Source organism: Peromyscus leucopus, chromosome 14 (assembly GCF_004664715.2).
Source record: "Peromyscus leucopus breed LL Stock chromosome 14, UCI_PerLeu_2.1, whole genome shotgun sequence".
Taxonomy (NCBI): domain Eukaryota; kingdom Metazoa; phylum Chordata; class Mammalia; order Rodentia; family Cricetidae; genus Peromyscus; species Peromyscus leucopus.
This window is the reverse complement of record NC_051075.1, coordinates 80204129-80220642: the sequence shown is the minus strand read 5'-3', so window position 1 is coordinate 80220642 and position 16514 is coordinate 80204129. Positions and strand designations below refer to the sequence as shown.

General features: G+C 47.3%; 1 protein-coding gene across 2 annotated transcripts in view; it reads left to right on the top strand.

Moving 5' to 3' along the window:
• Positions 1–6929: 6929 nt before the first annotated feature.
• The window catches only part of Brf1 (BRF1 RNA polymerase III transcription initiation factor subunit), a 49316-nt gene continuing 39731 nt past the window's right edge, over positions 6930–16514 (top strand). Inside the window, exons 1-3 of one of the 2 annotated variants that reach the window (XM_028883684.2) lie at positions 6930–7480; positions 12703–12856; positions 15098–15246. In XM_028883684.2, coding sequence (XP_028739517.1) covers positions 7297–7480; positions 12703–12856; positions 15098–15246 — 487 coding nt within the window. In that variant the 5' untranslated portion in view covers positions 6930–7296. Of the gene's footprint in view, positions 7481–12702; positions 12857–15097; positions 15272–16514 lie in introns of both variants that reach the window. The other variant, XM_028883682.2, reaches the window with a different exon arrangement.

The following is a 16514-nucleotide window of genomic DNA, read 5'->3' as shown; positions in this document are numbered from 1 at the left end:
CCCAGGTGAGACAGCTCAACATAAAAAGGCCAGCAGTGCCCCATGGGGGGTGTGGGGTGCGCCTTTAATCCCAGCACTCAGGAGGCAAAGGCAGGCAAATTGAGGCCAGCCTGGTCTACAGAGCAAGTTCCAGGACAGCCAGGACTAAACAGGGAAACTTTGTCTCAAAAAAACAAACAAACAAACAAAAAACCAACAACAAAAAAAAAAAAGAAAAAAGAAAAGAAAAAAGAAAAAGCCATCAGAGACAGTTATTTCACAATATGGGACCGACAGCTTCTCCCTCCCAGTTTATAGCTGCTTGTTCCTTTCTTTCCTTCCTTTGTTTCTTTTTCTTTTCTTTTTTGAAAACCCAGGTTTTGCATTCTGCTAGTTCTGCTTACCAGCTTTATCTCTGAGCTCTCTGCCAAGACCCAAGGTCATCATGAGCATGATGGTTCTAGTGCTTGTATGTGGGTCTTTTAGGAACTCCTGCATTTATGATGTGTTGCCTTCTTTTTTCTTTTCTTTCTTCTTTCTTTCTTTTTGTTCTTTCTTCTTTTTTTCGTTTTTGTTGTTTTGGTTTTTCAAGATAGTGTTTCTCTGTGTAGCCCTGGCTGTCCTGGAACTCACTCTGTTGAACAGGCAGGCCTTGAACTCACAGAGATCTGCCAGCCTCTGCCTCCCGAGTACGAGGACTAAAAGCATTTGCCACCACTGCCCAGTGTGTTGCCCTGTTTTGAGGGTAGTTTGTTGATGAACAATAGATAATAGTTTCTGAACACCGCACATGAAGACAGAGAGAGACAAATGCAGTCTGCCCTAGGTGTCAGAGGGAGGCCCACAGTGAAATGAAAGGAACAGCTCTTCAGGTGAGGCTCTCTAATTGGTGGGAGTTGACAGTAAAGCTAACTATAACATACCCACTTCCCTGCATCATGAGCTGGGATGGGAGGTGCGAAAGCCAGCCATAATTGCTCATAGAGGTTAGCAGTAATAGTGCTGTCACTACTGGTGCAGTGAGAAGAAAAGGGCATATTCCAATGTGTCCGAGAGGATGTCAGTAACTAAAACCTCAGGTCTGAAAACAGACGTTGGACAAACCTGCTGAATGAGCAGCCCGTGGCTGTTGGATGGTGAGACCCTGTCTCAAAACAGACAACAAAAAACACTGAAAATAGAAAGTTTAATCCTACTTGGCAAAAAAAAAAAAAAGCAAAAACTGTCATGTGTGTACATGGCATCATCAATACATGATTATGCAGGTCAGATACATTTTTTTTCAAAAATATTGATGTACAGGAATTCAAACTGCAATAAGAAAATATAAACTGTGCTCAGCACCATGAGATTATCTCTGTGTGCTGGGAATTCAGTTGATTTCTTTGTTTTCCTTCCTGCTTATCTGTCTTTCGTGTTCTTTACAACAGTGAAGTATATTAATTGAGAAGGGAATTGTTGTGTCAAGCCGGTTGTGGGTTTTTGGTGGTGCACATCTTTAATCCCATCACTCCAGAGGCAGAGGCAGTGGGATCCCTATGATTTTTGAGGCCATCTTGGTTTATATAGAAAGCTTCAAGCCAACCAGAGTTACATCATGAGACCCTGTCTCAGAAAAATAAAAATATGTTTTGTGTCAGATAAGTCAAAATAGACCTGTGGCTGACTGGCTGATCAGCTAGCTGACCGGCTGATCCAGGGCGCCAGGTGCCCTTTAGTTAGAGCTTCATGAGTTCTGGAAAAATAAATATGCAAAGGACAACCCCAGCACTTACCCCTTTACAAGCTAAGGACCATCTTTATAGGGATATATATTTATTTAGTAGGTGATATCCTAGAGGAGAGAGATGGCTCAGTGGCTAAGAGCAGTGACTGATGTTCCAGAGGACCTGGGTTCAATTCCCAAGCTGTCTGGTGTCTGTTCACAGCAGGATTTAAAAAAAGAAAAAAAAAGGGAAGAAGTAGGTAATATTCTTACAGCCCTGGGAAACCATATAAGTCCACAGGCCAATGCAAAATACAAATGTTAAAATATTCACAAAGAATAAAACAGGCTTTTGTTTTCTTTATAAGAGGAGATGCACATTTTGATTGCCTGCTTGATTCACTCAGAGGCAGGCACCCCCTCCTCTGCTCAGGAGTGTGGGCTCCCTCACCCCACACCTGAGAACAGAGTCTAGAGCTGCCCTCTTCTGGTTGGCAGCGGTCTTGGGAGTTTGCCTGGGCATGTGTTCGGTTGCATTGCAGGTGTGTGTAGTATTTCAAAGGGAGAGCTTATGGGAAGGAATGTCCGATAACAGGGAAATGACAGACCAGCCACGACATATTTACCCATCCTGGGCATGAGGTGTCCAGCAAAGGGGGGTTCTCAGTGTTGTTCTCAGGAACAGTCATGGTATGTGAGAGTGTGAAAAGTCAGGAGTTAAAGCCAATGAGCAGCATGGCCTAGAGTAATGGACAAATGACCCACCAGGCAATCATCCTTTTATTTTATGTCATTTTGTCTTCTGGTTTTTGAGACAGGGTTTCTCTGTGTAGCTCTGGCTTTCCTGGAACTCACTCTGTAGCCCAGCCTGGCCTCTAACTGGGATTAAAGGTCTGAGACATCATGCCTGTTAACCTACTGGCCACAGTTAACCTAGGCTTATGAATCAGAGCGTTGGAAAATCATAGAGAGTTTAAATAGAGTTTAAATTTTAATGCCCCTCTGTGTTTCTTTTTTTCTTTTTTCTTTTTCTTTTATTCTTTATTTTTTTTTATTTATTTTTTTATTTTTTTTTTCTTTTGGTTTTTCGAGACAAGGTTTCTCTTTGTAGTTTGGTGCCTGTCCTGGATCTCACTCTGTAGATCAGGCTGGCCTTGAATTCACAGAGATCCACCTGGCTCTGCCTCCTGAGTGCTGGGATTAAAGGCGTGCGCCACCACAGCCCGGCTTCTGTGTTTCTTGCAATAGACATAATGATACTGTAATCGAGTACATAGGGAAAATACCAAGGTCCTACTACTATACAGAGAACAGCCAATGACATCACAAAAGACATAATGCCACTGACAACAAATAAATGTTCAAAATCCCGTCAACAGAATAAGAAAAAGTACAGCTTCTTTTCTGTAGGGTGATTTTATTTTTCTAAAGTTTTAGGTTTAGGAAACATGATCCTGGCAATCTGAAACAATTTGTTGTTTGTTTTTTTAACAAGGTCCTAAGTACCCTAGGCTTGAAACTCTGCACGTAGCTGAGACTGACCTTAAACCCACGATCCTCCAGCCCCATCCTCTCAATTGCTGGGATTACAGTTCTGAGCCAGTATTTTCACTTAACACTGTTACATTGAGCACTGGGATTTAACAGGAAATGGGGACTTTGAGATTATCACAGGCCAGATGGAGTAGACTTTCAGTGCCAGGTTGTATCCGGGAGCAAGCAGAAATGTGGGAGAAACTCTGGAGTAAAAGGGTATCCAGGCTGTTTTTATAAGGGAGCCAGGGAGTTGTGGAAGAGCCGGCCAGTCACAGGCAAAGACTGCAGGAAACATTAGCCCCGTTTGCCATGGAGTGTGCCAGGTGGGCAAGAGCCACCAGGAAGAGAGACTCGGCAGGGACATGGTAAATTGGGAGGACGAAGGAGAGAGCAGTAAAAACCACAAATCAGTTCAGGGTTGGAAATGGAGAATGGTCAGGTGAAGGAGAGGTGGGACACACACACACAAAGAAGGCAAATTTGCCTGTAAATCTGGGATTTAGAAAAACTCACTGTAATTACGTTGTTGCCAGGATCCCTGAATCACAGCATGTGCAATCTTTCCCAGGGAGTGTGATCGATGCAGCTCACTCAGACGGGTCACTGCAGTAGCAGGGCATGAACTGGAGGTACATGAGGGGCAGCCTCCCTCCCTCACTGAAAGCCTCAAGGAAGGGCTCAGGCGTGATCCTCACCCAGGGGGGATGATCACTCCATTCACAGTAACCTAGGGTTTGTGTCCGATTTAAATCCTGCAATAGGCTGGATGTTTGAAAAAGGATGTTCCCTTGGTGCACTAATGCCCATAGAATATTGAATCGTGAAGCACCAAGCGCATTGCCTTGTCACATTGTCTCTGTCAGAGCTCACTGGATGGTCCTGGAAGAGCTGAGCATTACACTATGACTTGCCCCCATTCCATTCATGTTTGGAGATGTGGCCTTTCAAGAGGTATTTATGTTAGCATCAAGTCATTAGAATAGGCCCTAATTCACTATGGCTGTGCCCTTAAAAGAACTGAAGCCTGGCAGTGGTGGCACACACCTTTAATCCCAGCACTCAGGAGGCTGAGGCAAGTGGATCTCTGGGAGTTCAAGGCCAGCCTGGTCTACAAAGGGAGTTCCAGGACAGCCAGGGCTACACAGAGAAACCCTGTTTTGAAAAACAACCAAAAGACAAAACAAAAGAACTGGCGAAGAGGACACAGACAGACACACAGAGGGTGGGAGACCCTTTAAGGCAGAAGGCAAAAGGCCTCAGGAGCAACAATCTTGCTCACATCCTGACTTCCAGCCTCTAGATGACAAAAGTAGAAAAATTTAAGTCACCAAGTCTGTGGCACTTTGTTGAGGTGGCCCTGGCAAACAAATACACACTGTACAAAGTTTATTGAAGAAAAAAAATTGATCTTAAGGAAATGTGTGTATTGGACTAGTTTGTGGGAAGGGCTTGACCACTACGCCATACTTGGGAATATGAGGAAGCAAGGCCAATGACTGCATATGAGGAGGGGTGGGGGTGGGGAGAATGGGTAAAGCAGTGGGGTAAGTAAGGTCTACACTGAAGAATCTGTGCAAGGCAAGGGGTTAACAGAGGCACTCTTTCACCTTTGTTGTATGTTTGATACTTTTCCATAATGAAGTATTTGGGGGTACTTACTGCTGAAATACACCAAACCCCAGCCCTGAGTTATGTTTTCTCTTATAAGATGGCATTCGGGAGAAAGTGTGTGCCAGGTAAAGGGAACAGTGAAGTAGAAGACTCAGTGGTAGGAACCAACCATGGGCCCACCTTTTTATGTTCATTCCCTGTGCAGCAAGACATTCCTTGCTCTCAAGATCTAGGTAGGGTGAGCCTTATAAACTACAACATAAAAGGGCTGGGAAGCACCCCACAGTCCCTGCGAACAAGGTAGGCTTCAACCGGGTTCCTGTGTGGGGCTGAAGGACTCTGCTCTGTTCCCTTCCCAGCCCCTGCCCTTATTGCAATGTATACTGGGGTCACTGAGAGCTGAGACACATCTGTGAGGAGGTCTGAGGACCCTGGGATTCCTGCCCAAGGCTATCACCTGAGGACACCAACTGTATAGGAATCAGGTGCTCCTATAGCTGCCTCACTTGGGTCTTCTGGGGTATTGCTTTCTTCCTTTCTTTTCTTCCTTCCTTCCTCCTTTCCTTTTTTCTTTCTTTTTTTTTTTTAGTTTTTTGAGACAGGGTTTCTCTGTGTAGCCCTGGCTGTCCTAGAACTTGATCTGTAGACCAGGCTGGCCTCCAGCTCACAGAGATCCTCCTGCCTCTGCCTTCCGAGTGCTGGGATTAAAGGCATGCGCTTTTTTTTTTTTTTTTTTTTTAAGACATGTTCTCCAGGGTCTCTCTACATGGCACTGGCTGTCCTGGACCTTCTGAAGCTGATTGGGAATCCCTCCACTGGTTGGGATCCCTGGGGTGATATACAGCACTCTAGATCCTTCACATCTTTCATTTGCTACTTTGATTTTAAAGTTTATTATCGTTGTGTATGATGTTGGAGAGGGTACACACGTGTGGAGTCGGTTATTTCCTTCCACCTTTACCTGGGAGTCCCTGGGATCAAACTCACGCAGACTTGTTTGACAAGCTCCTTTTCTCGCTGAGCCATCTCGCCAACCCTTTCTTTGCTGTTTCAAGATCTCTTCCAAGTTCTTTAAAAATTCCTGTTGACGCAGGGCGGTGGTGGCGAGTTCCAGGACAGCCTGGGCTATTACACAGAGAAACCCTGTCTCGAAAAACAAAAAACCATCCCGTTGATATTTCAATTGGGTTTACACTGGTTTGGTTTTTCGAGACAGGGTTTCTCTGTGTAGCTTTGCGCCTTTCCTGGAACTCACTTGATAGCTCAGGCTGGCCTCGAACTCACAGAGATCCACCTGCCTCTGCCTCCCGAGTGCTGGGATTAAAGGCGTGCGCCACCACTGCCCTGCAGGGTTTACACTGTTTTTGCAAGCTGGTGAGGAGTTTGCAAGTTTACAGTGCTTCCTCTTAATCCAGGAAAGGGCGCTTTTAAATTTCATCTGAGCTGCCTGCGACGTCCAGCAGCCTAACTTTGGAGTTTCTTACCCGTGGCAGAAGATTTTGGCAAGTTTAGCACAAGATTTGCTAAACTTCCCAAAGACTGCCTAGTGAGCCGCACCTGCAGATTCAGAGGGCTGTGCATATAGGCTCCGCTTCGCCAGAGCTCACCACCCTACCCAAACCAGTCCTTGTCAGGAAATAGGGAGTGCTAAGGAGAACTTAGCGCTGAGGGGACCAAGCGTTCACCTTAGCCGGGAACACTCCCTAGTCCCCATCACAACTTGGCCCCTCCCCAAGTTCTTAGTCTTGCCTTAGGGCGTGCTTACTCCCCAAGCTCCTCCCTCGACATCCGTCCTGGTCTCTCCCACAGCCCACTGGCCCAATCCATGCAGGCCCGACCACGACCCTGGGCCGGGCCTTGGACACTCTCAAGCACCGCCCACAAGCCCTTCCCACTACTTTGTTTCCAGATTGCCTCTCTCAGTCTGTCCGCTCTCCTTAGGCTCCTCCCACGGCCCTTTTCTTGGCCTGGGCCCCGCCTTCAGGCTCCTCCCACACCTCTTGGGACTCTTCCCAGGCTCCGCCCACAGCCCTAGCCCGGGCCCCGTCACGCTAAGCCCCGCCCCAGGCTCCTCCCACGGCCCTTGTCGGGTCCGGGGCGGCGCTCACCGCCTCGGTCCCGCCCTCCTCGGCGACCTGCAAGTCCGTCCCCTTTGCTAGCTTGGGGCCCGCGAGGCCTACGGATTTGGAACTTCCCTTCTGGCGGGCCGGAAGGTTGGCGGTTCGGTCCCAGGGTCCCGACGCGTCCTGCGTTCCTTTCTCGGTCCCGCGGCGCGGCCGTTGGAGGCGGCGCGGCCCAGAAGCGCGTGGCGAATCTGCCACGGCGAATCGGCGGGCGTGGCGCCGGCGGCCTCGCGAGAGCGCGGCTCAGACAGAGGCGGCGCGACGGGGCTGGCAGGCTAAGGGCCGCGGGCGGAGAACGGGCAGCTCAGCGGCGGGGGGCCGGTCGGGCCCCGCGGCTCCACCATGACGGGCCGCGTATGCCGCGGCTGCGGCGGCACGGACATCGAGTTGGACGCGGCGCGCGGCGATGCAGTGTGCACGGGCTGCGGCTCGGTGCTCGAGGACAACATCATCGTGTCCGAGGTGCAGTTCGTGGAGAACAGCGGCGGCGGCTCGTCGGCGGTCGGCCAGTTCGTGTCGCTGGACGGTGGGTCCTGCCGCGCGGGGAAACGGGGGCGGGTAGGGCCGAGTGTGCGAGATGAGTGGGAAGGAGGCGGGGAAATCGAAGCAGCTGATCGTCCTGCCAAAGGCCGTGGGCAATCAGGCCGGGAAACTGAGGCTGGGCCCGGCTAGGAACTTGCAGCCGACTCCCCGCCGTGTCCCGTACACCGACGTGAGCTCCTCGATCTTCCCGGTCCAAGCGTCGCGGTCTGGTCCAACCGAGGCCATCGGGCTGGGTCCCGGAATCTGGAAGGCAAGGTTTTCAGGCTCGCATCTGATGCACGTTCCGTTTTCCCGGTTGGCCACTCTGACAGGTGTGCATTGCCCTTAGGGCTAAGAAGATAGACCCAGCCTCAGTACTCTGCCTAGTCCTTGTTTTTTATTAGGGTTGTTTCCTAACCGTTGAGTGCTGAGAGTCTTTGGTGAGTTTTACTTCCAAGACCTTCTTTGTATATATGATACACGGAGCAGAAGTTACTCATCTTGAACAAAGGTTTTACATTTTGAAACACTCAAATTGGTCGTTTGATATCTTGATTGTTCTTTTGCCATGAATCTAAAATGTCTTTGTTTGCGCCACTACATTTGTCTTCTAAAAGTTATTGTTTACATTTTAATGTAGTTTTATTTTTATTTTCTGTACACTGGGGATCTAACCCAGGGCCTCCGGCATACAAAGCCGTTATACCACATTTTGAGTTATGCCTTGTGGAAAATGATGATGTGCAAGCTGAGGTTCCTTTCTTGCATGTGGAGGTCGTTTTCCACACAGTTTGCTAAAAGGCTTCCTTTTTTTTTTTTGCATAGTTACCATTGTACCTTCAGCAGAGATCACTGTATGCACCTGTGTGGGTCTGCTTCTGAGTTCTGTTTTGCATCCATCCTTACATTTTGTTTACATTTTAATGTCTTGGGATCAGATATTGTGAGCCTTTTTAGAATTGTAGATTTGTGGTCACCTTCCCTTCTGTCGTAGAGTAATTGTATATATGCATATTTATATGTATTTGTGTGTATGGTTCTGGGCTGGAACCCAGTCTTACTCATGCAAGTGCTCTGCCACTGAGCTGTATTTCCAGCCCCCTCTTTACACTTTGAGTCAGGGTTTTGCCAAGTTGTCCAGGCTGGCCTTGAACTTGCACTCCTCCTGCTTCAGCCTCCTAAGTAGTTGGAGTTATGAGCCTACAAGACCTAACTTCTTTTGGTTGTTTTTTGAGACAGGGTGTCCCTATGTAGACTGGCTGGCCTCAAACTTTCAGCAATATCCTTGCCTCAGCCTCCCAAGCACTGGGATTACAAGCATGCACCACCAGGCTCTATGTGGCTGATTCTGTGTAGGGTGTGTGTGTGTGTGTGTGTGTGTGCATACATGCATGTGTGTTTGCATGTGAGTGAGGAGGCCCAAAGGTGGCATAGGGTGTGTGTGTGTGTGTGTGTGTGTGTGTGTGTGTGTGTGTGTGTGTGTGTGCATACATGCATGTGTGTTTGCATGAGTGAGGAGGCCCAAAGGTGGCATAGGTTGTGTGTGTGTGTGTGTGTGTGTGTGTGTGTGCGCGCGTGTGCGCGCGTGTGTGCGTGCACGCTAAGCAAGTGGTCTGCCCCTGAGCTTTACCCCCAGCCCATGTCCTAGATGTCTGAAAGATAGATGTCCCTTTTCCTTAGATGTTAGTGTCTGTGTTTCTCTTTGTCTTTCTTGCTGGTTTACCAGTTTTGTTGATATCTACAAAAAAACATTGACTCGAGGTTGACCTTTCCCTCCTGCTTTTCCTTCCCTGTGGTATGTTTCACATGTCACACGATTTCTTATCCTTTGTAGGTGACTTCCCAAGGGTGTCTTCGGGACTGCTGTGACAGCGGTTCTACCACACATTGTCTACAGCCTCCTGAATAGTTACCAGAATGTTGATGCCTGTTGGAGTGATAACAACAGTAATAACAGGTCATTCTGGGAGCAGGTGTCTAGGGCTTTCCATTGGCAGACACTTTTCTAGGTCCACCCATGGCTTGGTGACATAGTGCCCTCATAACATCAGGGAAAATAGTATAGAGCCAGGGTGGAGTGAGGTCTTACCATGCATCCTGGAAATTGTGTTCCAAAGCCTTAAGTGAAAATCAGATGGGCCCTTAGGTGGCATCAAGATATTTCTCCAGGGAGAAGCACTCCAGCAACCAGCCGTGGCTGCCCTGGGGAATGCACTGTGGGGTCATGAATTCTTAGCCTTGGTAGAAGGTGTAGGTTATACAAGAAGGAGGTGTCAGCTGCTTTGAGCAGGTATCTTTCTTGTGGCTCCTGCCTACACCACCCTCCACCCCAAATCAGCACGACCACACAGGCAGGAAACAGATGATTTGTCCCGTTTCCTGCCCTGGTAGGTCCCTGGTGCTCTTTGCTCATCTTGGCCTTCCTCCATCTTTATTGTAAAGTTGTTTCTCCTTGGAGGCTGTCTTATAGGTTCTAACACTGCTGTCCTTTTCCTAGGTGTCCTTACTTACAGCAACCTAAGCTGGACACGTAACAGTCTACTCTAGAATATATGCTTAATACACTCAGGTGGGTGATGAGGTCCTGCAGCAGGAGATTTCTGGCTAGGGAAACTTAACCATCCTATACCTGTAATTAAGTTTTAGAGGCCTTTTCAAGAAGCCTGTGCCAAGGGAAGTACTGGGCATCAGGACTGCAGATTCGGATGCCAAATGCAAGGCAGTGGGTAGCTGGAGAAGTTGGAATTTGAGCCATACCATGAGGAGTCTGGGCTTACCTTTATGAGCAAGGATGGCAGGGGCTAAGCAGGGTTTTCAGTAATGCACACTTCCCAGCATGTGCCACGTCCTCTGAGGCCTCCCTTTGTCAGTGAATGGCGACCCTTGTGCTTTTTCATCCTTCCCAAGACTTGGGACTACTCTCAAAATGCTTGTTGCAGAGAGAGCTCCTGCACCAAGCAACCTGTGGCTCCTGCCTCCTCAGGGTTTATCCTCCCCTATCCTGGGAGCAGCAAACCTTGTTAGTAGGCTGGAAGTACTCCCTGAGGTTCCAATAATCAGAATTGTTTTTGGTGTTTGGGGTAGAATCCAGGGCCTCATGTGCTAGCCATGTACTCCCCAGCCCACTAATCAGAACTTAACATTTGTATTACATTTATTTATATGCGTATGCACATAAGTGTGTGTAGAATTCAGAGGCTAACTTAGGGAAGTTATGGGTAAAGCTACTGCTGCCTAGATGGATGATCTGAGTTCAATCACCAGAACTCACATAGTGGAGAGAACCATCTCCTGCAAGTTGTTCATAAATGTGCCACCATGTAGCTCTTAGTGATCAAACTCAGGTGGTCAGGAGTGATAGCAAGCTCTTTTAGCTGCTGAGCCATCTCACCTGCCAAAGAATCTTTTCTTGGTTTTGTTTTGTTTTGTTTTTCAAGACAGGGTTTCCCTGTGTAGCTGTCCTGGAACTCACTCTGTAGACCAGGCTGTCTTCAAACTCATAGATCTGCCTGCCTCTGCCTCCTGAGTGCTGGGGTTAAAGGAGTGGGCCACCACCCTGGCTTTTTTTTTTTTTTAAGGTGGGGGTCTTGCTATGTAGTGCAGGCTGGCCTCCAAGTTTTCTAGTTGTAAAGACTTTCCATTCTGGAGACTCTGTGAGAAAAATGAAGGACAGTGCTATGGAGAGGCCTTTCTGGGCACTGAGGTCTCCTGGCCCTCTTCCTAGGTCTAGTCATGTGAGGGTGGCATTGTCTGTTCCAAAGCTCATCCAATCTGTTTATACCCATGTTGTCTTGGGTTCAACCCTCTCTGCTCTTGGCTAAGTCAGAGGTGATCTTCCCCAAGTGGCCTGTGATTGTAGATTCCTTCTCTGTTGTCCACGAGGGGGCAGACTCTGCCAAGCCCATCTATGTTATACTTCCAGCCTATATTCTTTGTTACAAAACTTGTAGAAAGTACCAAATGTTTGCTGAGCATAGTAGTGCACGTCTATAGTCCAAGCACTTGGGAGGCTGAGTTTTAAATCAGCCTTTGCTATATAGTGAAACCTTGTCTGGGAGGAAGGAAAGAAAAGCAAAATACCCAGTGTTTTTAGAAGTCAAGCACATCTGAAATTTGAAGATCTAGGTGAATTTGTAGTTGGCAGTTCCATGTAGAGGTTATATTTGGCCTTTCTTCTTTCACACTTGAGGGAGCCTGAGTTCGCTAGCACCTTAGCTTGCTGAGTAAGTGCTTTTCACATCATGTTTCCTCTAGCTGCTCACACATGGAGGGGTGGCAGGAACAAGAGTCAGAAGGTAGCTCCTAGGGCCACTGTGGGTAGAAGAGCCCAAGCAGAAGTGTGGGGGTGCCGGTGCGGGAGGTGGTAGCCTGTGCCTGTGGGAGTGGTAGTGATTGGTGTGGGGCTGGAGTGGAGGAGTGCAGAGATTGCAGTAGCATTCATCTCAAGTGGAAATCTGTCTTCTCTTTGGGGGTGGGGGCCTGCAGCCTCGCATCGACCTGCAGCTCCTGATCCATGTGCCTTAGCATTGTGATTACAGACATGCACCACTGTGCTCAGCCTGGCTAATGCCACCATTCTTTTTCAATGTAATTTAAGGGCTTTTTTAGATCTTATTTTTATTATTCTAAATTATGTATGCATCTTTGTTTGGGTATAGGAATATTAGTGCAGGTGCCCACAGTGACCAGAGGTGTTGGCTTTCCCTGGACTGGAGTCACAGGTGGTTGAGAAAGGCCTTACTTGGAACCTATCTTAAGTCTGTCTAAGAACAGTACTTGTTCTTAACTGCTGAGCGATCTCCCCAGATCCCATGATTGTCTTGTATTAAAAGCACATATCTACTTTAATTAGAGCAATAGAATATGTTTTCTTGTTCTTTTTAAAATTACATTTATTTATGGGGTGTGTTATGGTATATGTGTGGAGAAGACAACTTGTAGAATCAGTTCTTCCCTTCTTCTATGTGGGTCCGAGTCATCAGGCGTGGAGACAAGAGCTCTTAGCTACTCAATCATTTTGTCAGTCCCTATTTTTTTCTTTTTTAAAGGTTTAGGATGCCTCTGGTCAAGGCCACATCTGTTTGCTAGGCAGAGCAAAGTCTTCTGCTTAGCCTGCTGCTGTTCCTGTTGGAATGCTGGATTCTCCTTTGTTCACAGTCAGTGAATGGGGCTTCGGGGCTTCTCTACCAGGCTCTAGCTAACCTCTGTTTTTTTTTATATTTCCAGGTGCTGGCAAAACCCCAACCCTAGGAGGTGGCTTCCATGTGAACTTGGGAAAGGAGTCAAGAGCACAAACCCTACAGAATGGTATTGTCCACTTCAGTGTTGCTGGCCATGGGGTGGGACAGGAGAGGGAGATAGGACAAGATCCTGGGGTGAGGTAAGAACAGAATGGTCCTCAGTTGTTGCTTCTGCTCTGGAGTGCTCTACCCATGCCTTACCCTGTGGCCTGCTACTTTTTGCCACCCTCGCAGCCCTGGGCCCATAGCGCTCTGGGAGGAATAATTCCGAAGTGTGCTCCTTCTTCTAGGCATTCTGCAGATCGTGCTAGGCCCCCTCAGTGAAGGGCCCCCAGATGGTGCCAGTCTGTAGCTGTTTGTTCCTGGTCTCCTGGAGATAGACATAGAACCAGCAAGTTTATAGCCATTTGACCTGGCAGACATGACCTTTCATTGTTTTATTAATCAGTTCACAACAAAGAAGAGAAATATCTGTTCTTTTGCTTTGCTTGTTTTTAGTTAGGTCGTTTGCCTTTATTGAATTGAAAAAGTTCTTTATATATTTTAGCTATAATGTTTATTGTTTTGTTTTTTTGAGACAGGGTCTCTATGTAGCCTTAGCTGTCCTGGACCTCTCTATGTAGACCAGGCTGGTCTTGAACTCACAGAGATCTGCTTCTCTCTGCCTCCCAAGTTCTGGGATTAAGAGCATGTACCAATATACCTGGTTTTAGCTACAAGCCTTAAAAAAAAAAATACACACACACACACATATGCACGTGCACACACACTCACTTTATATTTATTCATGGATGTGTGCCTACTATGGCACATTTATGGACAACCTGCAGGAGATGGTTCTCTCCACTATGTGAGTTCTAGGGATTGAACTCAGATCATCCATCTTGGCAGCAAGTAGCTTTACCCACTGAGCCATTGTGCCACCTTCCTAGGAGTCTTTTACCAGATATATGTCACAGAAAAATTTCTCCTGTTCCATGGGCTGTCTTTTCACAACTTTTCTTTTTCTCTGTACTTGATGGTATAAAGTAAAGAAGATTTATTTTAAGATGTATATGGTTGTTTTATCTGCATGTATGTATGTGCACCATGCATGTGTCTGGTGCTCTGGAAGGTCAGAAGAGGGTTTCAGATGTGAAACTGGAGTTAAAGATGGTTGTGAGCCAAGATGTAAGCACTAGGAGCTGAACCAAGTCTTCTGCAAGAGCAGTGAACACTTTTAGCGGCTGAGCCTTCTCTCCAGCTCCTTGTTTTTCTCATTCTGACGTTGTTCAGTTTATCTTATGCCTTGACTGATCACTCACTGACTCTGGGGCTGGGGGCAGCTCAGTGGGTAAAGTGCTTGATGTGCAGACGTGAGATCCTGAGTTAGGGCCCCAGGTGAGCATGTGAAATACTGAGCATGCTGGTGTGAACCTGTCATCCCAGCACTGAAGAAAGAGAGACAGGACAGCCAGTCTAGTCAAAATGGGAAGCTCCAGGTTTAGTGAGAGACTCTATCTCAAAAAGATAAGGAGCTGAGTGATAGAGGACTCACCAAGTGTCTACCTCTGGCCTCCACAGGTGTGATCATGGGTGTGCATGTGCATGTACATACCCACAAACTGATGCTTATATCTTCTGTTGTCTGGGGTTGACCATCTGGGTTGCCTGTTGTGTTTTGGGGTTGTTTCTTGTAAGAGACTGGGTCCAGCTTTCCTTTTATGTGTGCATATCCAGTGTTTCTGTGGAAAAGACTAGATTTTCCTAGTTGGCACCCTTCCTCATTGAGAATCATTTCTAGGTCCTCTGTTCTGTTCTGCTGGCCTGTATGTGTTATGTTCTTGTTTGACTACTAGCTTTGTGGTGAATTTGAAATTGGGAGGTGTATATACTTCTTAGAATTCTTTCTTACGAGTGCTGTGTTGATTATTCTGAGTCTCTTGAATTGATCTATGTTGCTTCTTTCCTTCCTACCTTCTTCTCTTTTTTGAGACAGTCTGTTGTTCTGTAAGTCTATAAGTTATATACTTAAAAGTTTATAAGTCTATAAAGACTCAGTAGTCAAATATTGGGGTGAAAACCTTATAGATCAAAGAAGCAGTGGAGGAGTGACCAGCTGACCTTTCCTCCATACTTCCTAGACCAAAAGGGATGAAGAAAAGCCAGTGAGTGAATCACCAAGTCCTTCCCTGTTCTTCTGTGCCTCATTCTCTGTGTTCTGGTTCCTCATGCCTGGCCCAGGCTGGTCTTGAAATTGTGATCCTCTTGCCTTAATCTCCCAAGTAGGTAAAATTACATGTCTACACTAACAGGCTTTGCTCAAATCTTAAAGGTGCTCTTGTGATACTTAATTTTAAATTGAAAATTGTGACCGAGGGTCATTCTGTATTCTATCCTAGGGCGGCGCCACATCCACCACTTGGGAAGCCAGCTGCAGCTGAACCAGCACTGCCTGGACACAGCCTTCAACTTCTTCAAGATGGCTGTAAGCAAGCATCTGACCCGAGGACGGAAAATGGCCCATGTGATTGCTGCCTGCCTCTACTTGGTTTGCCGAACTGAAGGCACACCTCGTATCCTTTGTTGTGGAAGCCCCATCTTGGTTCTTTGGTGATTACTTAAATGTTGACTTAGGAGTTGCAGGAGTTTGGCGTTGGTGTTACCAACGGTTTCCTTAGTGGATGTCTGGTCCTAACTGATGCAGAGCTCCCTCTCTCAGCTGCCGTCTTAATTAGACGACACCATGACTACCATAACTCTTATAAAAGAAAACATTTAATTGGGGATGGCTTACCCGTTCAGAGGTTTAGTCTATTACCATCATGGCAGGGAGCATGGTGGCATGCAGGCAGACATGGTGCTTGAAAGGTAGCTGGGAGTTCTGTGTCTGGACTGGCAGGCAGCAGGAAGAGAGAGTGACACTGGGCCTGGCCTGAGCTTCTGAAACCTCAAAGCCCACCCTTAGTGACACACTTCCTCCAGCAAGGCCACACCTATTCTACCAAGGCCACACCTTCAGTAATGCCACTCGATCAATCTATGGGGGCCATCTTCATTCAGACCACCTCAGCTGCCAAGGTGGGTATAGTTAGGCTAGTCTGTTAAGTCCCTGCCCCTTTCGGATGGCGGAGGAGGACAGCTCATGACCTCTGGCTTTTCCCCTCCCTTTGCAGCTTTGTTTCTTGAGGTTTCAGGTCTGGTCCTCCTGTGCACTTCCCAGACACCAGCACTAATCTCTGTCAACAGCACATATGTCAGGAATTCCATCTTTTGTCCTGCAGAATCTTCCATCAGTATCGCCCAGCTTCTCCTGGTGCCGTCTTCTATGCATTCCTGTCGTCTGTGTACTGCTTATAGTTTCTTCTCTCCATCATGTCAGGAACCTTGGTGTGCTGCTGTCTCATTAAGCACGCGGCATCTTCTCTCCAGTAGATCCCTCCCTTTGGCCACCTCCCACCTTGAACTTGTTAGGTCATTTGTTTTCTACCTGTTTCTATTTTGCTTACTCTGCCTGCCCCACCAGGCTTTTAAATATCTTTGCTTCCTTTCCATCCATCTGCTCACACTTTTGGTATGAGATAGTTCCTAGATTTTATCTTTTAGCCCAGTCCTTCTATTTTTTATGGGGGTGGGGCATATGTGCTGCAGTGCATATGTGGGGTGTAGAGGACCGTTTATAAGAGTGAGTTCTTCTTCTACCATGTAAGTCCAAGGAGCAAAGTCAGGTTCTCAGGTTTGGTGGCAAGCACCTTTACCCACTGAGTTATCTTCCTGGCCTCTTCACTTCATTTTTTGAGATAGGATCTTTCACTGAAG